This window comes from Microtus pennsylvanicus, chromosome X, assembly GCF_037038515.1.
Source record: "Microtus pennsylvanicus isolate mMicPen1 chromosome X, mMicPen1.hap1, whole genome shotgun sequence".
Taxonomy (NCBI): domain Eukaryota; kingdom Metazoa; phylum Chordata; class Mammalia; order Rodentia; family Cricetidae; genus Microtus; species Microtus pennsylvanicus.
Genome location: NC_134601.1, coordinates 28,587,457 through 28,612,871, shown reverse-complemented (window position 1 = coordinate 28,612,871; position 25,415 = coordinate 28,587,457). Strand labels below are relative to the sequence as shown.

At 41.0% G+C, this 25,415-nt stretch overlaps 2 protein-coding genes across 7 annotated transcripts in view; both read right to left on the bottom strand.

The window, feature by feature from the left end:
- Positions 1–25,080, bottom strand: part of Gprasp3 (G protein-coupled receptor associated sorting protein family member 3) — a 57,027-nt gene extending 31,947 nt beyond the window's left edge. The window contains exons 1-4 of one of the 6 annotated variants that reach the window (XM_075957776.1): positions 25,016–25,080; positions 24,686–24,744; positions 20,336–20,415; positions 19,750–19,851 (exon numbers count right to left, since the gene is read on the bottom strand). The gene's annotated coding sequence lies outside the window, so the exon portion shown is untranslated. The other 5 variants (XM_075957775.1, XM_075957772.1, XM_075957774.1 and 2 more) reach the window with 5 other exon arrangements.
- Gprasp2 (G protein-coupled receptor associated sorting protein 2) lies at positions 21,567–24,469 on the bottom strand. Its single transcript, XM_075957769.1, has one exon. The coding sequence runs from the start codon at positions 24,422–24,424 to the stop codon at positions 21,920–21,922; it is 2,505 nt and encodes an 834-aa protein (XP_075813884.1). The 5' UTR covers positions 24,425–24,469; the 3' UTR covers positions 21,567–21,919.
- Positions 25,081–25,415: the final 335 nt, after the last annotated feature.

The following is a 25,415-nucleotide window of genomic DNA, read 5'->3' as shown; positions in this document are numbered from 1 at the left end:
GGGTGTATTCCATAACCTCAAATGGCAAACTGGAGCCTAGGCCAAAGTACAGGCTTGCTCTCTTCATAAAACAGCGTGTAATAGAGTCAGGCTATCCAAAGTGCTGGATAAAGCCATTTTATATATATAATGTGAAAGTCGAAATGAGCCTGAGAAAAGAAAGAAAACTAGCAAGATGGTAGAACAGGGAGAGGGAAGAATGTGAGAATGACCATTCTAATGAAAGGCATTTGAAACTCAATGCAATGCCAGTAATAATCTCTATCTCATTTTTCATAGAAATAGAAAAAAATATGTTAAAATTTATATTGAACTGTGGTGGTATATTATTTGTATTTTAATAAATAAATATTGCCTGAAGATCAGAGGCAAAGCTAAAACCATTAGAGGTCAGGAGACACGCACCTTTAGTCCCAGGATTCAGGAGAGGTAGATGGATCTCTGTGAGTTCCAGGCTACCCTGGGATACACAAGATCAATGCAGAAACAGATCCAGGTAGTGGTAGCTCACACCTTTAATTCCAGTACTGAGGAGTCATACATCTTTAATCTCAGCACTAAAGGGAATATAAAATGGGGGGGGGTCTTAGTCAGTTTAGCCTAGCCTTGGTAGAGGTAAGACATTTCTAGTGGCTTGGCTGCTTTGCTTTTCTGGTTTTCAAGTTTAACCCCAATTTCTGTATCTCAGTTTTTATTGTTCATGCTACACTGAGCCCCAAAGACCCTGGATAGCCAAAACAATACTGAAGAAAAAGAACAGTATTGGAGAGATCGCCATTCCAGACTTCAAGATCTATTAAAGAGCTGTAGTAATAAATACAGTATGATATGGGCAAAAAAGGACTTGTAAAGTAATGAAAGAAAACAGAAGACTTAAACATGAGCACTGTACCTGATATTTGACAAAGAGGCAATAAAATGTACACTAAAGAAAGTATATCATCTTCAAGAAATGGTGCAGGGAAAACTGGATGTCCACAGGCAGAAAAAATGAAATAAGACTCATATCTATCGCCCTGCACAAAAATTACCTCCAAGTGAACGAAAGACAGCAATCTGAAAGCTGAAATGCTAAAAGCGTTGGAAGAAAATGCAGGCAGTAAGCCACAAAACTTAAGAAGGGACTTTCTGAATAGGACTCCAGTTGCCAAGGGTTTAAGGTCAACAATTGAGAAGTGGAAAACTCATAAGGCTAAAACGTTTCTGAACGGAAATGATCAATAGAGTGAAGAAGAAACACACAGAATGTAAGATAATCTTTTCCAGCTATACATCTGACTAAGAATTATTATCCAGAGTATACAAAAAACTCAAAGAAGTCAAGAAAATAAATGACTTGATTAAAAATGGGCTAGGAATCTAAACAGAGATGTTTCAATAGAAGAAATAAAATAATGGCTAAGAAATACCTCAAAATTGTTCATCATGCTTAGAAATTAGGGAAGTGCAAATGAAAACAACTCTGGTGTTTAATTTTCCCCAGCCAGAACGGTTAAGATAAGGAAAAGAAATGACAACAAACGTTGGCATGCTTGTGAGAAAGGGGGAGCCCTCATTTCATTGTTGGTGGGAATGCATATTGGTGCCGCCAGTCTGGAAACCAATATGGAGAATTCTCAAACAACTAAAAATAAATCTACCACGACCCAGCTATATCATTCCTCGGCATATGTCCAAAGGAGTCAAAATCCCACTCCACAGATAATTGTTCAGCCATGCTCATTGCCACCCTAATCGCAATAACTAGGAAATGTAAACAACCTAAATATACTCCAGTAGATTAATGGATAATGAAGATGTGCATACAATGGAACACTATGCAGCTATAAAGAAAAATTAAATTTGTGGGTAAATGGATAGACCTAAAATGGATAGATATAAAAGTTTGTATTGAGTGAAGTAACTCAGACCCAGAAATGCAAATGTTACATATTCTCTCTCATCTGCAATTTCTAGCTCCAAATCTTCATGAATGAATACATAACACGGAGTAACTGCAGAAGCTAAGTAAGTGTAGCTACCACCCCTCATCAAAGGAGCTTCTCTAGTCAGCAAATGGACACCATCACAGAAAGCCACAACTGGACACATGCAGAGATCAAGAATCCTGGGGAGCATCATCCCTATATATACATATATATGTGTATGTGTATAATACACACACATACACACACACACACACACACAGAGAGAGAGAGAGAGAGAGAGAGAGAGAGAGAGAGAGAGAGAGAGAGAGAGAGAGAGAGAGAGACCACAGTTCCTTCATCTATGATTCAGGAAACATCATGGAAGAGGTAAAGATTTTTAAAACCAGAGTACCAGGAAGTCTCTCAAAGAAATGGATGCATGAACAAGATCTGTAAAATGGCAATATCAATAGACATGCTAAGGCAGATGGGGGAACATCTCCCAGGATCACATGGTGGGGCAAGGAACTACAGGCGTGATGATGACTCCTGAGAGAGAAAGAACTGACCTGTCCCATGGATGAGCCAACTAATGGGCTGTCCAATAAAAAATGGTCAGCCCTGCAATCATATACACACAATAAATAAAAACATACCCAAGGAGAAGTATTTGTATATTTGTACATGTGCAAGCATGCACACACACACACAGCAATAATAATCAGTGAGGAAGAGGCTATCAATTTGAGAGTGTGGGTATTTGGAAGGAGCTGGAGAGAGGGAACTTGTGGAGGACTGAAGGGAACAAAGAGAAGGGACAAAGTAATAAAATTTTATTTTAATTAAAATATATAAAAATAAGTTTATAATAAAACAACAAAAGAACTTGTTAGCTGAAGCCAAATAGCATAAAAAGAACAAAGCTAGTACCCAAGCTAAAACAGACTATAAACCTACAGTTACCAATTGTATGATATTGGCACCAAAACAGACACCTGGAAAGGATTAAAAAGCTGAGCATGAAATTTGTGCGTTTATAGCTAACTGAATTTTTTACAAAGGTACTAAGAATAAACAACAGGGAAAGAACACAGGGGCTGGCAAGACAGCTCAGCAGGAAAAGGCACTTATTGCCAAACCTGCCAATTGTAGCCAGCATTCTTATCAGATTTTCTGTGAACCGCCAGCCAGCAAATAATGGCATGGAGACTTATTATTAATTATGAAAGCTTGGTCTTACTTTAGGCTTGTCCCACTAGCTCTTATAACTTAAATTACCCAGCTTTTATTAATCTCTGGTGGAGGAAGGTCATTAATTAAAAAATAAAGAAACTGCCTTGGCCCATTTTATTGGTTAGAACATAGGTGGGTGGAGTAAACAGAACAGAATGCTGGGAGGAAGAGGAAGTGAGCTCAGAGATGCCATGCTCCCCTCTCCCAGGCAGATGCGATAGTTCTGCTCTCTGAGGCAGATGCAATGAACTCCGACCCAGGATGGACGTAGGCTAGAATCTTCTTGGTAAGCGCACCTCGTGGTGCTACATAGATTATTAGAAATGGGTTAAGAGGTTGAAACTAATGGGCCAGGCAGTGTTTAAAAGAATACAATTTGTGTGTTGTTATTTCGGGTAAAGCTAGCCGGTGGTGGGAGCTGGGTGGCGGAATACAACCCACAGCTCCCACAACAAATCTCCATTCTGCCATGTGGCTTAATTACCTCTACTCTGTACTGGATGTCCAACCTCTTCACTGTCTCCCTGGTGTCTCGCTAGAGAATCCGCCTTTCTTCTTCCCATAGTTCACTCTCTGCCCAGAAGACCTGTTTATACTTTTCCTGCCTACCTGTTGGCCATTCAGCTCTTTATTAACCCAATCAGAAGCTGCTTTAGGAAGAGACACATCTTTACAATGTACACAAATATTCTGCAACAGACAATCCCCAGGATACACATGATGGAAAGAAAAACCGACTCCTGAAAGTTGTCCTCTGACCTCCACGTGAACCTCCCTCAAAAATACACAAATACAAGCCCTCCCCCCACACAATAAAAAATTTAATTAAAATTTCTTTTAAAAAAAGAAATGATAATCTTTTCAATTTGGGTGCTGGGAAAATGCAGAAAAAAGATGAAACTAGAACCTCATTTCTTGCCATATACAAAACAAAATCAACTTAAAATATATTAAAGACTATTTCAGTCACTAACCAAGAAAATGACCCAAAAGATTGCCTACAGGCAATCTAATGACGATATTTTCTCAATTGAGGTTCCTGTCCCCAAATATGTCAAGGTTTGTGTCAGGTTGACAAAAATCAACTAGCACATCATGATTCCAGTCAGAATGGCTATTATCAAAATGGCAAAAGACAGTGAGGGTTAATATGTGAAAAGAGTGTCTTAAGAAAATGCCATGTGACCCAACAATTCTACTACTGCTATTCATCTAAGTCTATAAGTACTATTTACAAGAGTTAATGCAAAAAAATCAAAGTAACTGTCCATCAATAGATAAACAGATAAAGAAAATAGCATATATACAGAATGAAATACTTTTCAGTGTTTAAAAAATGAAACTCCGTTATAATACCTTAAAGGAACCTGGTATCCACTATGTTAAGAGAAATAAATAAGGCAGAGAAATACTGTATGATCTCATTCATATGCAGAATCTTTTTTATCACTGGCAATAGACTCTTCTTTCATCCCAACTACAGTTTCCCCTTCCTCCACTCTTCCCAGCTCCCTACCACCTCTGCTCTCAGCAAGATCCACTTCAGAAAAGAGCAAGCCTCCAAGAGATAATAATCAAACAGGAAAAAACAAGATACAATAGGACACAAGAAAAGCTGGATAATACAACCCAATAGAGTCTCAAGAGCAAGCAGAAGACTCAGAGACACATCTGATCCTACTTTTAGAAGTCCCATAAGAAAACTAAGCTACACAACCATAGTATATGCACAGAGGACCTGGTGTAGACCCATGTAGGCCCCATGCTTGCTGTTTCAGTCTCTGTGAGCCCTTATGAGCCATGCTTAGTTGATTTAGTGAGGTATATATGCGAATCTTTATCCATAGAATTGTAGAGGGCAGGTATAGAATAATAAATTAGGAACAGATATATCTCTTTAGGAAAGAGAAAGCAAATAGATAGATATGAATGGAAGTGGGGTCAGGAATGGGAGGGTCAAGTTGGGACAGGGAGTATAGAGGGAGATTGTGGGAGGGAATGGAGAGGGGCGGGGAGGGAGGGAGACACGGAATTAAGGGACATGGGGTAGTACAGAAACCTAATATAGCAAACTTTCTAGAAATATACACATGCTCATACATATACATATATGAAGGTGATCTAAATGAAATTGCCAATAATGGGGAGGACAGAGTCCCAACGGGCCATCTTTTGTGACCAAATGAAGCTTCTGGTACTGGGATTAGGTTACACCTAATTGAGTTGTCCAGTAATCCCCACGGATATCCATAAACCCAGGCTGTTGCCAAGACTATAGGTTGTTCTCCACAAACTGAGAGAAAGGCCCTATTGCTAAAGACAACACCTACACAACTTAATGAACCTGAAGATGTCAAGTTGGTTTTTGGTTAAGTATGCTACTCTATATACTATCAAAAGAGAAACATACACATCAACCAGTCACAAACCCTTTAATCTACAATGCGATCCTGTTTGTAAGACATGCTAGGGCAATGGTGTCACAAAGCCTGTGGGAGTAACCAACCAGTAAGTGATTTGACCTAAGGCCTACTCCACAAGATAGAACCCTTATCTAACACTACTTGGATGATCAAGTACCAGAGACTTGATAGCACAGGGACATAGAACAAAACCAAATAATACGAGTCTAAAACAAGAAAAAATATATAGTGATAAAATGACTCATAATGATATTCTGCTATACTCATAAACCAGTGCCTTGCTCAGCTATCATCAGAAAAACATCCTCCTGCAGCAGCTGGGAACAAATGCAGAGACCCACAGTCTGACATTATGCAGAGAGTGAGAGACCTTTGAACACTAGGCCCTCAGTGGGATGTCTCCATCAGATCCCTCCCCTTAGATTAGAATAAAAATCTCATCATTCATAGTCTCTCTCATCCTTTTGGAGAAATATTATAGACTATTTTATGTAACATCAGGTCCAGTTCAAATATTACCTGCCCTAATATGTTATCATCAAAGGAGATTTGTCATCTTTCCAGTTATCAAGGAAGTAAGTATGTTTTCTTACAGCACAGGTGAAATGCTATTACAGTCCTTGATCCTGCATCAATTTCAATAGAACAACCTTCAGTCAGATCTCATCTATAAAATATCAACTGAGCCAGGCGGTGGTGGTGCACGCCTTTAATCCTAGCACTTGGGAGGCAGAGGCAGGCGAATCTCTGTGAGTTCGAGGCCAGCCTGATCTAGAAGAGCTAGTTCCAGGACAGGAATAAAAAAGCTACAGAGAAACCCTGTCTCAAAAAAAAAGAAAAGAAAATATCAACTGATTTCTATCAAGGTTTTCAAGGTTCACTGGCATTTCTTAAAGCTCAACCTTTCTATTTCCAAATTGTAACACTGCCTTCCAAGTTAAAGAGAGACTAGAGGTAAGAAAGTTTAAAAGTATTCATAACTGGAAAAAAAATCTGAGAGCTTATCCTGCCTGCTCCAAATCTCCAAATACCCAAGGAGTGATCAAATCATGACTTATCTTTCCCTATTAGCACATGCATATATGTGCATCAACACAGCTGTTATGTAGCTGTAATAAAAAATTTGGTGGTCATGAATGGGTTAAATATTTGCTTGGCAGTAGCTATGGAACCTAGACATAACCTGCCAGGTTAAAAATTTAAGTTCCACCAACACTAATACAATACTGACAAGATTTCCAGGCTGAATGGGTGTTGATAAAATGTAAAATTGGTAATTTTAGAAACTACCTAAATTACAAATGAATGACACAAAGTCCTGTACCATATTGTTATGTATACTACACAGGCAGGTACTTCCTCCACTGTAACAATCTAAGATGTGGAGGATCAGATGTTGACTTTACAGATATTAATTTGGAGGTGCCTTCTAAAACTGTAGATAGTGGCACAATTGTTCTTTTATCAAGTCTTCAAAATCAATCACCTAGAGCTGGAGTCAGACTCCAGATATTGAGGAACACTGTCACCAAGATGATCACCATTAGTCAGTGAGATCAACACTGGTCTTGATTATCAGTCATGCATACTTCCTACTGACAAGTTATAAATGTCATGGTTCCAGAATGGGGTTTCATAATTCACTAGAATAATTCACATAAGATAAGGTGTGGGAGAATCTTAACCACAACTTTTCTGCCCATTCCATATGGAGACAGGGTGTATTTCCCTTTCCTAGTATGATTATAGCCTTGAAAATAAGAATTTTTAATTTACTTTTCATGTGCGTATGTGGGGGTTATGGTAAACATGTATACATGTATCATGTGCAAGCATGTTTGGCAAGAGGCCAACACAGAGAATCTTCTACTGCTCTCCACCTTATTTCTGGAGACATGATATCTCACTAAACGTGAGACTTAGCAATTGGCTAAACTGACTGGAGAGAAGGCTTTGGGGTTCCTTCTGTGTTGGCCTCCTATTTTCAGCCTCTCAGCCCTGGGTTTACAAGTGTGTGCCACCATCTATAACTTGCTTTCTACACGGAAGCTACAATACAGCTCAAATTCTCATACTTTTATAGAAAGTAAACAAATTCCCTAACAGTCTGAAGTTAAGTATTTTGGGAGAGATTCATTTATTTTAGCATTATTAAGTGCCACTGTTGTTGAACTGAGTACTTAGTCCCACTTTCCTCCTTGGACCTTGAGCTAGCCCCAAATTCCAAATTTCTACTAATAGGATATTTCCTTCTCCTCTTGGTTCCAGCGCTTGGTTCCTGCTCCTGCTCCAGTGACTAGGCTCCTTTCCTGACGGATTAAGTACTTCGCTGGAACTTTGGAGTTCAGGTCAACAAGCGTTTTATGTGGGTCCCAGCTACTGAGATGATTCACTGAGAAACGACTGTCTTGTTCAGTTTTGCTTTTTGCTGCCTGTGATAAATGACTTGACCAAAAGCAATCTGGAGAGAGGGGTGAGTATGTTCTTGACCCACGGCAGGAGCCCAGAAAAGGAGCACGGACATTCCCCGACTTCCTTCACTCCCCAGTCATTCTGCAGGATATGTTCCCCTCTGCTGAAACCTCTCTCTCCTGAACTCATCCCAGTTTGCACCCAGGAACCTTCTCCCTTCTTCCTCCCTTCCACGGGGCCACAGGATCTGCCAGCTCAGCCTGTTTGGGCGCTGGGACAGGGTGCTCAGGGCATCGGGGTGGGCGGGAGTTCCTTTGCTTCAATAGCCTGCCTGCAACAAGGTAGGCCTTTTGTCAGTGAGGTCCCTGGCCAGAAAGGGAACCTGATCTTGTAGAAGAAGATTCATTGGATAGCATTTGAAGGAAAAGACGGGCAGGCGCCAAGGCAAGAATTCCTCCACCAATCTGAAAAACAACATGGAAACACCAGAACACAGTGATCTTACAACAGAAGGTCTTGAACACCCTAATCCAGAAGAAGGGGGAAAAATTGACATTATGAAAGTGATAGAGTCCCTTAAACAGCATGAAAAAAACACCCTTATAGAAATGGATGAGAAGTATAACCAAAAGTTTGAAGAAATGAATAAATACGTAAATGATACCCTGGGAATCTAACAGGTAATGGAAACAGTTCAAGAATTGAAAACTGAAATGGAGGCAAGGAAGAAAACACAAACCAAGGGCTGGCTGGATATGGAAAATCTAGATCAATGAACAGGGACTACAGAAACAAGCATAACCAATAGAATACAAGAGATAGAAGAAAGAATCTCAGACTCTGAAGACACCATAAAGAAAATAAACGCACTGATCAAAGAAAACAGCAAATCCAACAAATTCTCATTACAAAACATTCAGGAAATATGGGACACAATAAAAAGACCAAACCTAAGAATAAGAGGAATAGAAGAAGGAGAAGAAAAGGCCCAGAAAATATATTTAACAAAATTAAGAAGAAAACTTTCCCAACATAAAGAAAGATGTTCCTATGAATATTCAAGAAGCATACAGAACACTAAATAGACTGGAATAAAAAAACCATCCCCTCGCCATATAATAATCAAAACACAAAACATACAGATTAAAGAATGAATATTAAGAGTTGCAAAGGAAAAAGGTCAAGTTACTTATAAAGGTAAACCTATCACACTTACACAGGACTTCTATATGGAAACCATGAAAGCCAGAAGGTCCTGAATAGATGTACTGCAAAAACTAAGAGACTATGGATGCAAGCCCAGACTACTATACCCAGCCAAGCTATCATTCACTATTAATGGAGAAAAGAAACTATTCCAGGATAAGAACAAATTTAAATAACACGTAGCCACAAATCTAGCCTTACAGAAAGTAAAAGAAGGAAAATCACACCCAAGGAATCCAACATTGCCAAGAGTGCCTATCTCTAGTGACCCTTCACCAGAACAACTCAAAGAAGGGAAACACACAAACTCTACTACCAGAAAAAATAATAATAACCGGAGTTAACAACCACTGGTCATTAATATCACTTAAGATCAATGGACTCAATTCACCTATAAAAAGGCACAGGCTAAGAGATTGGATATGAAAACAGGATCCAACATTCTGCTTTTTACAAGAAACACACCTCAACCACAAAGACAGACATCTACTCAGAGTAAAGGGTTGGGAAAAGGTTTTTCAAGCAAATGGACCTAAGAAATGAGTGGGTGTGGCCATACTAATTTCTAACAAATCGGACTTCAAACTAAAATCAATCAGAAGAGATCGAGATGGACACTTTATACTCATAACAGGAACAATTCATCAGGATGAAGTCTCAATCCTGAATATCTATGCCCCTAATATAAAAGCCCCCACTTATGTAAAAGAAACATTACTAGAACTCAAGGCAGACATCAAACCACACACACTAATAGTAGGAGACTTCAACACTCCTCTCTTACCAATAGACAGTTCAATCAGACAGAAACCTAATAGAGAAATAAGAGAAATAATGGAGGTAATGAAGCAAATGGACTTAACAGACATCTATAGAACATTCCACCCAAATAGGAAAGAATATACTTTCTTCTCTGCAGCTCATGGAACCTTCTCGAAAATTGACCACATACTCGGTAACAAAGGAAACCTCCAAAGATACAAAAAAATTATAGTGACCACCTGTGTCTTATTGGATCACTACGGATTAAAGTTAGAATTCAACAACAATGCTACCTCCAGAAAGCCAACAAACTCATGGAAACTGAACAGTCAACTACTAAACCACACCTGGGTCAAGAAAGAAATAAAGAAATTAAAGTCTTCCTTGAATTTAATGAAAACAAAGAGACAACATACTACAACCTATGGGACACTATGAAAGCAGAGCTAAGAGGCAAGTTCATAGCACTAAGTGCCTACTTAAAGAAAACAGAGAAAGCACATATTGGAGACTTAACAGCTCACCTGAAAACTCTAGAAAAAAAAGGGAGCAGACTCACCTAGGAAGAGTAGAAGACTGGAAATACCCAAACTGAGGTCTGAAATCAATAAAATAGAAACACAGAAAACAATACAAAGAATCAATGAAACAAAAAGCTGGTTCCTGGAGAAAATCAACAAGATCGACAAACCCCTATCCAAACTAATCAAACAACAGAGAGAGAACACGCAAATTAATAAGATCAGAAATGAAAAGGGGGACATAACCACAGACACAGAGGAAATTCAGAGAATCATTAGATTTTACTACAAAAGCCTGTATGCCAAAAAACTGGAAAATGTAAAAGAAATGGACATTTTTTTTAGATAACTACCATATACCAACGTTAAACCAAGACCAGGTGAATGATCTAAATAGACCTGTTAGTTGTGAAGAATTAGAAACTGTTATCAAAAACCTCCCTTCCAAAAAAAAAGCCCAGGACCAGATGGTTTCAATGCAGAATTCTACCAGAACTTCCAAGAAGACCTAATACCTATACTCCTTAATGTAGTTCATAATATAGAAACAGAAGAGTCATTGCCAAATTCCTTTTATGAAGCTACAGTTACCCTGATACAAAAACCACACAAAGACCCAACCAAGAAAGAGAATTACAGGCCAATCTCACTCATGAACATGGATGCAAAAATTCTCAATAAAATACTGGCAAACCGTATCCAAGAACACATTAGCAAAATTATCCATTATGATCAAGTAGGCTTCATCCCAGAGATGCAGGGCTGGTTCAACATATGAAAATATATCAATGTAATATATAAATAAACTGAAAGAAAAAATATGATCATTTCATTAGCTGCTGAAAACGCATTTGACAAAATTCAACACCCCTTTAAGATAAAGGTCTTGGAGAGATTAGGGATACAAGGGTCATACCTAAATATAATAAAAGCTATTTACAGCAAGCCGACAGCTAACATCAAATTAAACGGAGAGAAACTCAAAGCCATCCCGCTTAACTCAGGAACACGACAAGGCTATCCACTCTCGCCATACCTCTTCAATATAGTGCTTGAATTTCTAGCAATAGCAATAAGACAACATAATGGGATCAAGGTGATTCGAATTGGAAAGGAAGAAGTGAAACTTTCGTTATTTGCCGATATGATAGTGTACATAAGCGACCCCAAAAACTCTACCAAAGAACTCCTACAGCTGAAAAACACCTTTAATTATGTGGCAGGATACAAGATCAACTCCAAAAAATCAGTTGCCCTCCTATACACTAAGGATAAGGATGCAGAGAGGGAAATCAGAGAAGCATCGCCTTTCACGATAGCCACAAATAGCATAAAATATCTTGGGGTAACTCTGACCAAGGAAGTGAAAGATCTATTTGACAAGAACTTTAAGTCTTTGAAGAAAGAAATTTTTGAAGAGGACACCAGAAAATGGAAGGATCTCCCTTGCTCTTGGATTGGGAGGATCAATAAAGTAAAAATGGCAATTCTACCAAAAGCAATCTATAGATTCAATGCAATCCCCATCAAAATCCCATCAAAATTCTTCACAGACCTTGAGAGGACAATAATCAACTTTATATGGAAAAACAAAAATCCCAAGATAGCCAAAATAATCTTATACAATAAAGGATCATCTAGAGGCATTACCATCCCAAACTTCAAACTCTATTACAGAGCTACATTATTGAAAACAGCTTGGTATTGGCATAAAAACTGAGAAGTCGACCAATGGAATCAAATAGAAGACCCGAATTTTAACCTACAAACCTATGAATACCTGATTTTCAATAAAGGAGGCAAAAGTATACAATGGAAAAGAAGAGAGCATCTTCAACAAATTGTGCTGGCAAAACTGGATGTCAATTTGTAGAAGAATGAAAATAGATCCATATCTATCACCATGCACAAAATTCAAGTCCAAATGTATTAAAAACCTCAATATCAGTCTGAACACACTGAACCTGATAGAAGAGAAAGTGGGAAGTACTCTAAAACATATGGGCACAGGAGACCACTTCCTACATATAATCCCAGCAGCACAGACATTAAGGGAAACATTGAATAAATGGGACCTCCTGAAACTGAGAAGCTTCTGTAAAGCAAAGGACACTGTCACTAAGACAAAAAAGCAACCAACTGACTGGGAGAAGATCTTCACCAACCCTGCAACAGCCAAAGGTCTGATCTCCAAAATATATAAAGAACTCAAGAAACTAGACCGTAAAAGGCTAATCAACCCAATTATAAAATGGGGCACTGAGCTGAACAGAGAATTCTCAACAGAAGAAGTTCAAATGGCCAAAAGACACTTAAGATCATGCTCAACTTCCTTAGCAATCAGGGAAATGCAAATCAAGACAACTTTAAGATACCATCTTACACCTGTCAGAATGGCTAAAATAAAAAACGCCAAGAATAGCCTTTGCTGGAGAGGTTGTGGAGAAAGGGGTACACTCATCCATTGCTGGTGGGAATGCAAACTTGTGCAACCACTTTGGAAAGCAGTGTGGCGGTTTCTCAGGAAATTTGGGATCAACCTACCCCTGGACCCAGCTATACCACTCTTGGGAATATACCCAAGAGAGGCCTTACCATACAACAAAAGTATATGCTCTACTCTGTTCATAGCAGCATTGTTTGTAATAGCCAGAGCCTGGAAACAAATTAGATGCCCTTCAAAGGAAGAATGGATGAAGAAAGCATGGAATAACTACTCAGCAGTAAAAAACAATGACTTCTTGAATTTTGCATATAAATGGACGGAAATAGAAAACACTATCCTGAGTGAGGTAAGCCAGACCCAAAGAGAGGAACATGGGATGTTCTCACTCATATTTGGTTACTAGCCATAAATAAAGGACATTGAGCCTATAATTCGTGATTCTAGAGAAGCTAAATAAGAAGGTGAACCCAAAGAAAAACATATAGGCATCCTCCTGAATATTAACCTTCATCAGGCGGTGAAAGGAAACAGAGACAGAGACCCACATTGGAGCACCGGACTGAAATCTCAAGGTCCAAATCAGGAGCAGAAGGAGAGAGAACACGAGCAAGGAACTCAGGACCGCGAGGGGTGCACCCACACAGTGAGACAATGGGAATGTTCTATTGGGAACTCACCAAGGCCAGCTGGCCCGGGTCTGAAAAAGCATGGGATAAAAACGGACTCACTGAACATAGCAGACAATGAGGACTACTGAGAACTCAAGAACAATGGCAATGGGTTTTTAATCCTACTGCACATACTGGCTATGTGGGAGCCTAGGCAGTTTGGATGCTCACCTTACTAGACCTGGATGGAGGTGGGTGGTCCTTGGACTTCCCACAGGGCAGGGAACCCTGATTGCTCTTTGGGCTGACAAGGGAGGGGGACTTGATCAGGGGAGGGGGAGGGAAATGGGAGGCAATCGCGGGGAGGAGGCAGATATCTTTAATAAATAAATAAAAATAAATAAAATAAATAAAAAATGGGGCACTGAACTGTACAGGGAATTCTCAACAGAACAAGTTCAAATGGCCAAAAGACACTTAAGGTCATGCTCAACCTCCTTAGTGATCAGGGAAATGCAAATCAAAACAACTTTGAGATATCATCTTGCACCTGTCAGAATGGCTAAAATCAAAAACACCAATGATAGCCTTTGCTGGAGAGGATGTGGAGGAAGGGGTACACTCATCCATTGCTGGTGAGTAAGCAGACTTGTGCAACCACTTTGGAAATCAGTGTGGTGCTTTCTCAGGAAATTTGGGATCAACCTACTCCAGGATCCAGCAATACCACTCCTGGGAATATACCCAAGAGATGCCCTATCATACTACAAAAGTATTTGTTCAAGTATGTTCATAGCTGCATTATTTGTAGTAGCCAGAACCTGGAAACAACCTAGATGCCCTTCAATGGAAGAATGGATGAAGAAAGTATGGAAAATATACATATTAGAGTACTACTCAGCAGTAAAAAAACAATGACAACTTTAATTTTTGCATGCAAATGGATGGAAATAGAAAACACTATCCTGAGTGAGGAAACCCAGACCCAAAAAGATGAACATGGTATGTACTCACTCATAATTGGTTTTTAGCCATAAATAAAGGACATTGAGCCTATAATTCGCGATCCTAGAGAAGCTCAATAAGAAGGTGAACCCAAAGAAAAACATATAGTCATCCGCCTGGATATGGGAAGTAGACAAGATTGCCGGGCAAAAATTGGGAACTGGGGGGTGGGGTGTAATGGGGGAAAGGGAAGATGGGGAAAGAAATGTGAGAAGGGGAGAATGGGGGGAGCTTAGGGGAATGGGATGGTTGGGATAAAGGAAGAGTGGATATGGGAGCAGGGAAGTATATATCTTAATTAAGGGAGCCATTTTAGGGTTGGCAAGAGTCTTGACTCAAGAGGGGTTCCCAGGGGTCCAGAGAGATGTCCCCAGCTAGGTCCTTGGGCAGCTGAGGAGAGAGAGCCTGAAATGGCCCAATCCTATAGCCATACTAATGAATATCTTGTATAACACCATAGAACCTTCATCTGGCGATGGATGGAGATAGAGATAGGGACCCACATTGGAGCACCGGACTGAGCTCCCAAGGTCCAAATGAGGAGCAGAAGGAGGGAGAACATGAGCAAGGAAGTCAGGACCGTGAGGGGTGCACCCACCCACTGAGACAGTGGGGCTGCGCTCACCAAGGCCAGCTGGACTGGGACTGATGAAGCATGTGATCAAACCAGACTCTCTGAACGTGGCAACAATGAGGGCTGCTGAGAAGCCAAGGACAGTGCACTGGGTTTTGATCCTACTGCATGAACTGGCTTTGTGGGAGCCTAACCAGTTTGGATGCTCACCTTCCTAGACCTGGATGGAGGGGGGGAGGACCTTGGACTTCCCACAGGGCAGGGAACCCTGACTGCTCTTCTGATAGGAGAGGGAGGGGGAGAGGAGTGGGGAGTGGGGTATGGGGGAGGGAAAAGGGAGGCGGGGAGGAGGCAGAAATTTTTAATAAAAAAATAAAAAAGGATATTTCCTTCTGTGATTGTTCACATCCTACAGCACAACAAAGACACCTTATTACTCTTATATGTCAGGAAATTTCAAGGCTTTTAAAGGTCTGTGTCGAGAAACCAGGGATGGAGATCGGATAGTCTTTACTATGCCACCCCATGCTGCAGTCTTCTCTAAAAGGAACACAGGAGAAAATAGCTCTTGAGAGGAAAACCTCAACACTGAACCAATACTAATATTACAAGAATTCTCTTGAAAGTAAGGCAGAGAATAACATGAAATGCATCAGGAGATGGGAATGTTAACTATGCTGATTTCATCATGACACATTATATACATGTATTGAATTATCACAGTGTACCCTATAAATATGAACAACTATTATCTGCCAAAAAATAAGAGAGGAGGCAGGAATTTTCATTCTCAGCTCCTAGCACAGAACTCATAAATTCTTAGAGTTTCCTCAGTAACAAATACAATATGGGCATGCCTTAACATTTGGCCTCAGTTCCTTGCTCCATAAAACATGAGATTCTCAGAGTAAAAGAGTCTTGGAATCTCTCAAGTATTCAAACTTGCATGCTGATGAGATGATGGTGACTAAGCTTTCCAGGTAGCATTAAGATATGGCTGGCCCCCAGCAAACAAAAACAAAAACAAAGAAACCATACAGGACATGCATAGAGAGCCATATCTCATAACTTTCAGGGACACAATGGGAATTGGAGATTAAGTTAATCACCAATGGTCAGTTATTTAATTAATAGTCTATATAACTGAACTTATTTAATGATTTTAATTAACTGAACCTGGAAAATTTTCTGATTGGTGAATGCACTCAAATGGTACGGCACTGCCGCTCATTGTGGACAGCACCTCCCGTATCTTGTACCCTTATAGACACTGTCCTGAGTATCACCTCATCTACCCTGTCACTCACAGACTTTAGAAAATTTTATTATTATAACATTTAGTTTAGTAACATTAAAGGGTTTCCATGGCTTCTTTTGAGTATTTGTAACATATTCCTGAACATGAAATGGTTGTAGAAAGCAGAGATTAGAAGCCGAGTCAGAAAGAAGGGTTAGTAACCCGAAGATACCCCCATGTGTGATTGTCATCTTACACTGGAAACAATCTTGTGACACTCAGTCCTTAAACTGTGGAACCTTTACTAGCTTTGCTTAGCACGGTATTGGAAATAAATGGTAGGTCATGTACATGGTGTTTTCAGAGAACTGAAAAAAAACTTTTTTTTAAAGCATGCACACATTTATTGTCATGTGAAATGAGGAATTGTTTTCATTTACTTGGTACTCAGAGGATATGGGGGACTACTCAGAAAAAACAGGTGGTTTTCAAGTCAAGGTTTCTCTGTAGCTTTGGAACCTGTCCTAGAACTAGCTCTTGTAGACCAGGCTGGCCTCGAACTCACGGAGATCTTCCTGCCTCTGCCTCCCAAGTGCTGGGCTTAAAGGCGTGCACCACTACTGCCCAGCTATGACATGATTCCTATAGGACCCCCAAAAACAAGTTTCTCAGATGCAAGACAGCAAAAAAGGGAGTCTCACAAAAGTCAGCAGTATGTACTTCCAAATAGGAAGGAGCTGCTGTCTGGGACTGAAAGCAGGACTTAACCTTTTGCTAATTAACCCAATTAAAAAATGGGGTACTGAACTGAACAAAGAATTCTCAACAGAAGAAGTTCAAATGGCCAAAAGACACTTAAGGTCATGCTCAACCTCCTTAGTGATCAGGGAAATGCAAATCAAAACAACTTTGAGATACCATCTTACACCTGTCAGAATGGCTAAAATCAAAAACACCAATGATAGCCTTTGCTGGAGAGGATGTAGAGTAAGGGGTACACTCATCCATTGCTGGTGGGAATGCAAACTTGTGCAACCACTTTGGAAATCAGTGCGGCGGTTTCTCAGGAAATTCGGGATCAATCTACTCCAGGATCCAGCAATACCACTCCTGGGAATATACCCAAGAGATGCCCTATCATACTACAAAAGTATTTGTTCAAGTATGTTCATAGCAGCATTATTTGTAGTAGCCAGAACCTGGAAACAACCTAGATGTCCTTCAATGGAAGAATGGATAAAGTGTGGAGTATATACGCATTAGCGTACTACTCAGCGGTAAAAAACAATGACATCTTGAATTTTGCATGCAAATGGATGGAAATAGAAAACACTATCCTGAGTGAGGTAACCCAGACCCAAAAAGATGAATATGGTATGTACTCACTCATAAGTGGATTCTAGACATAAATAAAGGACATTGATCCTATAATTCATGATCCTAGAGAAGCTAAATAGGAAGGTGAACCCAAAGAAAAACATGTAGTTATCCTCCTGAATATTGGAAGTATACAAGATTTCCAGGCAAAAATTGAGAGCTTGGGGGTAGGGGTGAGCTGGGGGTAAGGAGAGATGGGGAGAGAGAAGTGATAAGGGGAGGATGGGGAGAGCTTGGGAGAATGGGACGGTTGGGATGGAGGAAGCGTGGATATGGGAGCAGGGAAGTATATATCTTAATTAAGGGAGCCATTTTAGGGTTGGCAAGAGACTGGACTCTAGAGGGGTTCCCAGGCGTCCAGAGAGATGTCCCCAGCTTGTTACTTGAGCAGCTGAGGAGAGGGCGCCTGAACTGGCCCTATCCTATAGCCACACTGATGAATATCTTACATATCACCATAGAACCTTCATCTGACAATGGATGGAGATAGTGACAGAGACCCACACTGGAGCACTGGACTGAGTTCCCAAGGTCCAAATGAGGAGCAGAAGGAGGGAGAAAATGAGCAAGGAAGTCAGGACTGCGATGGCTGCACCCACCCACTGAGACAGTGGGGCTGATCTATTGGGAGCTCACCAAGGCCAGCTAGACTGGGTCTGAAAAAGCATGGGATAAAACCGGACTCTCTGAACATGGCGGACAATGAGGGCTGATGAGAAGCCAAGGACAATGGCACTGGGTTTTGATTCTATTCCATGTACTGACTTTGTGGGAGCCTAGTCTGTTTGGATGCTCACCTTCCTAGACCTGATGGGGGGGGGGAGGACCTTGGACTTCCCACAGGGCAGGGAACCCTGACTGCTCTTTGGACTGGAGAGGGAGGGGGAAGGGGAATGGGAGGAGGGGAGGAGGCGAAAATTTGTAATAATAATATAAAAAATTAAAAATGTGAAGCAGACATGAGACTTTGATAAAATATTAAACTAGCTGTTGTTCTTGTACTCCCCCCCCCAAAAAAGATTAGTGAATCCCAAAGAGAAATTCTATGAAAAAAGCACCCAGATTTTCTCCCTTTCACTCTATGTCTCCTATCTTCATGCCTAGATATTGCTGGGTGGCAATTTCTCTAGTCTATCCTTGGCCTGTTGGAACCCTTGAGGAAAAGGCAATTATCGTGTTTGTTCTTTTCCTCTCCACGATTTTTTCAGCTGCCCTGGGACATCTTCAGTGGCTGGATACTGCCATTAAGGAAATCAGACAGAACATACAGGATAAGAGCAGAGGTCACATCATTGGAAGCTGAGTAGCAGTATAATAAACACAGTTACTGCACCATTTCCCTTCCCGGGGTTACTAAAGCCAATTCTACCTGCAAGGTCACAAACCCTCCAACACACACACACACACACACACACACACACACACACACACACACACACACACACGCAGTGGGGAGGAGGGAAGGAGTTGGGAGAGGGAAATGGGGAGATACCGATACAGCATGGAATAGGAGCCTAGAGAGGGAATGAGATGGCATTCAGGAGACAGGAAGGAGTGAGAGAGTCTGTGGCATTTCAAGCACTATCATCTAGTCTGAACCACTACCACCCAAGGGATACCATTTTTCAGCTCCTACATATTTCGGCAGCAGCTGCTGTTTCTGTGCAGGAATCCATCCTACAGGATGACTAGTACCAGCTTCTTGAGCTCCCGACCTGACAAACACACCTTTGATTGACTGAGGGATTATTCCATCCAATCAATACTTTCATTCTGGACACATTAAAAAAAAAGTTATCAAGCCTTGGACACCAGCTCAACCACCTTAACCTCCTGCCCCTTGTTTGACCGATTCCAATTGCCAGGTATATGCCTTTCCTTCTCTATGAAAGCAAATATATCTGTGTCCCAGCAAAAGACTCATCATACAGCTTCCCATGAGAGCAGCCAGACTACAGAGCATCTGTAGCATGGGGAACAGAAAAATATCCTGTCTCTGGAGCTGAGCTTATTACCAAAAGAACCTGAACCTCCTTACCTTGAAGACAGCTGGAGGGCTAGCTGGATTAGTGGTCAAAGCTTCCAGTCTGAAGCCAGGGGTCTTGCTCTCTAAGAGTGCGTGGTCTAAAAAAAAGGATCCCTGAGGAGTTGGATCATGAGACGATTCTTTAGCAGTAATTTATATAATGTCCAATAATATGAATAACATTAAATGTTCCAAAGTATTGCATGTAAGATGGTAATCACCTTTTCTATAATTCTAAAATATTGGCCTATCATTTGATTTCCTGTGCATATGAAGTTTGATATGTACTATTTATATCTATCCCCTTTGACTCTTTTTGATCTTAGCAGCTGTCCACCGTCTTGGTAAAATTTGTGCACCATGCTCCCATTTTATTAACACGAGTTGCAATTTTATCTCTTTGAAAATATATGGCATTTTCTGAACAAAGAAATATATTTTTTTCTGTCTAACAATAACAAAATATTTTCTATTTCCCACAATTTGGAATCTATATCCAAACCGAGTTTACTCGTGACTTGTGAAATACTCGTGGATGAAGGCTTGCTGCGGTCTGTGGCTTTTGTGTCATGGCGAAATCCCCAGAACATAAACTTACCATTGTAATCAATGTAAAGTGTACAAGTCAGTGACATAAGCGACCACCACCACTGTCTAGCTGCAGAACTTTGCTGCCACCTAAAAAGGAAATGTCATGATTGTTTGAGTGTCATAATTACATGAGAAATTTCATTATTGTAGCATCAACAGCCCAATACAAACTTAGTAATCTTGGTTCTGAAGTCTCATTCATTTACAGCTTTTCTAAATCACTTTATCACTAAACTTTTTCTTAACGTTTTAGGTTAATCATTTATACAAAGATACCCTTTTCCCAGCATGCCCATCTACAACTAGATTCACTGGATGGGAACATATTAACTTTCGTATGTTTTGCTAAATTTTGTGTTTCTTAAATGCCTGTCTCTAAGAATTTAGCTTTGCATATTTTAAGCCAGATAAGGGCTATAGGAAGCTGCTTTAGTCACAATGAGCTCAGCCGTTTTATTTATACATACATTTTAAACACAGTTTTTTAAATACAATGCCAAATTCTTCTCTAGTTTGCTATAGAATTACTAATGTTGTTTCATGTCAATAAATCAATCCACACATAGTTATTTCAATAGTTAGTACTTTCCTTGAACTATCATCATACAAGAAATATTACTTCTGAGCCCATTTAATTAGACACAGTGGTTCTCAACCTTCCTAATGCTGTGACCCTTTAATACACTTCCTCATGTTCTGGTGATCTCTAACCATAGTTATTTCTGTTACTACTTCACAACTATAATTTTGCTATTGTTATGAATTCTAAGTATGTTTTGGCTACAGAGGTTTGTCGAAGGAGTCGCAACCCACAGATTGAGAACCACTGAATTTGAGTCTTTTTCATTCACCCTTTAGGTACTATTGAAGCAAAATCTAAACTTCGAATTGTTAATTTTAGTTTGGTTTATGCAGTTCCTCAACACTTACCTTGCCTAATTTCCCACCTGTATGTACTTTCTACGCTCCTCTCAATTATTTCACTCATGTTATTGGAACATATTTTCCCAACACACACTTTGCTTCACATCACTATGGCTCATTTTCAAGATGCTTACTGTTCAGGGACTATCTAGGTCCCACTTCTTGGAAGCATTTTTTGAGTACCAAAGTTCACAGTAATCTCCCTTCCTAAAATAGGATTTTCTAGTAAGCATGTGCTTGTTCTAATACTAATCATCTATATTTTGAATGCGTATAATAGATCTGCACCTGCTTTTTAAAGTGAAGAAGGGTCATTTATGCCAATTTCAACATCGAACTTTATTGAAAGCACAGACTCAAGTAGAGAACCACATGTTTAAACAACAAAGAGCAGGATAGCTTACTCATATGACTTGGTTCACTGGGAGCTCAACTCTAAAAAATATCACAATCTGAACAGTAAGACAAATATCAACAAATATGTTTTCGGTTCTGATATATTTTGGCATCCACAAATGATCCAGCTCACAACAAGAGTTTGACAAGTTCACAATAGCATTAAAACTCTAAGTTACAGCACAGAACCAGACTGTGAACACCAAAGCACTATTTGGGGCTCTTTGGGAACATAAGGCTGAGCAGTGGCAGGTGGTTAAACACAATGAATTTACTGTCCCTCCTCGGGGTCATCCTCATCATCTATTTGGATTTGCAGCCGTTTAGCTAGCTCTTCAAACTCGTGGAATGCAGAAACAAGTGGTTCAAGACAGAAATCTTCATCAATTAAAGACATTGCTCCACTTTTTACAATACTACTGATATTCTGAAACATTTTGATAATAATCTGAATGTTATCATTCGTTTCCTCTACGTTAAAGAGACCCACAAATATGGACAGAGCATTGGCACTGAATAGTTTTTTTGCCACCATAGGATTGTTAGACAAGTTCAACAGCATTTGTAGAACATGAAACTTTGTTCTTTCATTGCCTGTGCTTAATAAGTTGAGAAACCCAGACATGTAATTGGCAATCAGTGTGTGATAATCAGTAGTTATAGTGAGGTGTCTAAGCATCCTCATTCCAGTGAGCTGCTCAGGGGAATCCAAATCATATGCAAGCGTTTCCTCACACACTTGGCATATAAAGGTCTCAATCATGTTTAGATTTGGATAAGGTGGAGCCGTGTGGATCATATTTTCCAAAAAATTAGTCCTATCTCGGGAGGAAGGATAATTCATCAGGGTTTCAATCAGTGAGACAACACCAGAATCTCGAATGAAATCGCGGGTAAACTGAGAAGCAGTTCTCATACCCATTGCAATTTTAGAGATTTCATGGATAAAAGGATCACGAATTTTATCCATTAGCAAAAGGAGCTCCTCGAACTCTGCAGAGCCAATTTTAAGCTCACACTGTATGCAGCTGCAAGACCAATTCTCAGGGTCTGCACTTTCCTTGGCCTTAAGGTGCTCTCGAATCTCCTGGACTGATCGGTAATTGGGATCATACTGAAATGGGAACTCAGGTTCAGGCAGATCAGGCGGAAGGCCAGATTCCTGCTCTTCCCCTTCTGCACCAGGTTCCTCATCCTTGGCTTTTGCCTCAGTATCTTCAGAATCCCCTTCAAATATTCTAAAGGGGAATTCAAAAGGGAAGCCAAGCCCACAGTAAAGAACAGGCTTGAATTCAAAAGTAACCTCATCCCAGGTTTTGGGCCTGGATGATTCATCAATGTCTTCAGTTGCATCTCTGAACCTGCTCTTATCCCTGTACACAGGGTTAGGATTTAGGTCAAAGCAGGCCTCATCTCTATCCCAGAACCAGGACCCAAATATGGCCTCTTCTTCAGACTCAGGCCTGACCTCATCTCTGGCCACAGCCCCCAAATTGGGCTTTTCTTCATTCCAAAACAAAGCTCCACCAATGGCTCCCTCTTCAGCCCCTGGTTCAGATTCACCGATTGCTGAAGCTCCAGCCTCTAAACTAGTCTCTTGTTCTGCCCAGAACCAGGATCCAATAATGACTTCCTCCTCAAAGCTGGATTCTTGTTTGACCCTGTCACTGGTTTTAACATCATTTTTGTTACTGTTTTTCAAGATGTTATTAGACTCTGCCTTGTCTCTGCGCCTGAACCTATTAGCTTCTTCCCCAGGCAAAAACCACGATTCTTTGTAAAACTCATCTTCAGATTCCGATTCAAAACAGTTCTCTCTCTTTGCCCTGACCTTAGGTCGCACATTTGCCTCTTCGCTGGCTCTGGGCCTAAACAAGTCATTGGTATTTTCTCCAGCCCAAAGGCAGAATGAGTTGCCTGCCTCATCCTCAGACCCAGAGCAAGAATCTTGTTTGGATCGGGGCCCGGAAGTGTCATTAGTCTGAAGTTTAGCCCTGTGCCTGGACCTAGTATTTGCCTCCTCCCTTGGCCATGATCTGATACTGGTCTCCTCTCCAGTCCAGATAGAAGACATTGTAGAATTTTCATCTGCTGACCAAAACCCAGACTCATTAGAGGTCTCCTCCCTCACTCTAGGCCTGGGATAACACCAAGAACCTGTATTAGTCTCCTCTCCAGGTCTAAACCAGGGCTGGAGTCCAGCCTGACCCTGTGCCCCAGGAAAGGTTTCCTCATTCATACTGACCAGTTCTCTATCCATAGATAGACTCTTGGATTTAGGAACCGATGTAGACGCAGCACTGACCAGGGGCCAGGTGACAGCATTAGGTAAGGGTGCTCTCTCAGCCTGTGACATTGCCTCAGCCCCAAAGTCACTCTGGGCCCATGCCTGGGCATCATCCTTAGGCCGTGCTCTGGGGATTGGCTTGGCCTCAGTCTTAGGGCGAGCACCACCTACTGCCCTGGCATCGGTTTTGGGCCTGGCACCAGGCATTACCTGGGCCTCAGATCTAGGCCTTGCTCTAGCCATTGCCTGGCCATTATTTTTAGGCCTTGTTCCAGACACTGACTGGGTTTCAGATTTAGGCCTTCCCCGAGATGAAGATTTACTCCCACTTTTGCGCTTTGCCCCACTTGTGGCTGGAGCCTGGGGCCTGACTTTGGGTCTGACCACCATAGGGACTTCACTTTCTCCACTGGCCCCACCCATAACCTCTTCCTGAGGCTTCTTATCAGATTTGGCCTGAGAACCAGTTTCAACTTCTGCCCCAGTCATGGTACAAATTAGAGTGAAGGCTCAATTAAGGATGCCTACCAAAGCCTCAGTCTCAACAAGAGATTTGTCACAATATTGTATCTTCTTCGCACTCTGATCTTTTGATGATCCAAGAGATATAGTGAGTAGCAGAGGTAAACCACCAATCGGGCACTAATAAGATTCCTACCCAAGAACAATCTCAGTCAATAACACAGATACAGTGCAGAAGAGGCGAAACCAAGCCGGAGGAAGATGGACAGGTCCTAGGTGGGCGCAGACCTGTTGACTGCACTGGTCAGCAGCAAGCACAGAATCGCCAAGCAGCCACTGTAGGTGATCTAGGAAGAGAAAAAAGAGCAAGTCAGTCCTATACAGTTCGCTTGCCTCCTGGAGAAACTTACACAGAGACACTGGTGAATGATGGTGAGAAGAACAGCTCAGCTAGGAGAAAACCTCTATGTTCCTCTTGCCTGCTGGAACACAGGTGCAGGGTTGAGGAGACAGTGCACACGCTAGAAATGAAGACAGAGGGGAGCCCCAATCTCTCAGTAGCCAGTCTTGTCGATCTCTACTGCCCTCATCTAAATGTGAACCCTCTCCCATACCCACCTTCACCGATGTGGTGCAATTCCCTCCTCTCTTCTATGTCCAGGTGGTGTTAAGATCAACAGCTGACGGCAAGGAGTCCTACAAATGCATAAAAGAAAATGGAGGCTCGGTGCCTGCTACGTGGGCACACATCTCTGAGCCCAATCCAACAACAAAACCATGCCTGCTTTCTGCCTAAAGTTCCTGTTCCCTGGTCCCAGCTCTTATGTCTTGTCCTGTGGATCATAGTCTAATTCACATCTACCTCAACATTCCTAGTAGCTCTGAAAGGAAATAAAGGATGCTGTGGCAGTGAGCAAATTTAGGGTCCAGCAAAGATATCATGCATCCTCTTAGGCTACAGCAGTCTGCATCTGCCTCCTGGATCCTCCACTGCCCCCCCTTCTCACCAGCCTCCAGA

What these genes read in the sequence shown, in the direction of transcription:
- Gprasp2 (XM_075957769.1), bottom strand. Translation starts at nt 24,424, where the DNA reads ATGACTGGGGCAGAAGTTGAAACTGGTTCTCAGGCCAAATCTGATAAG.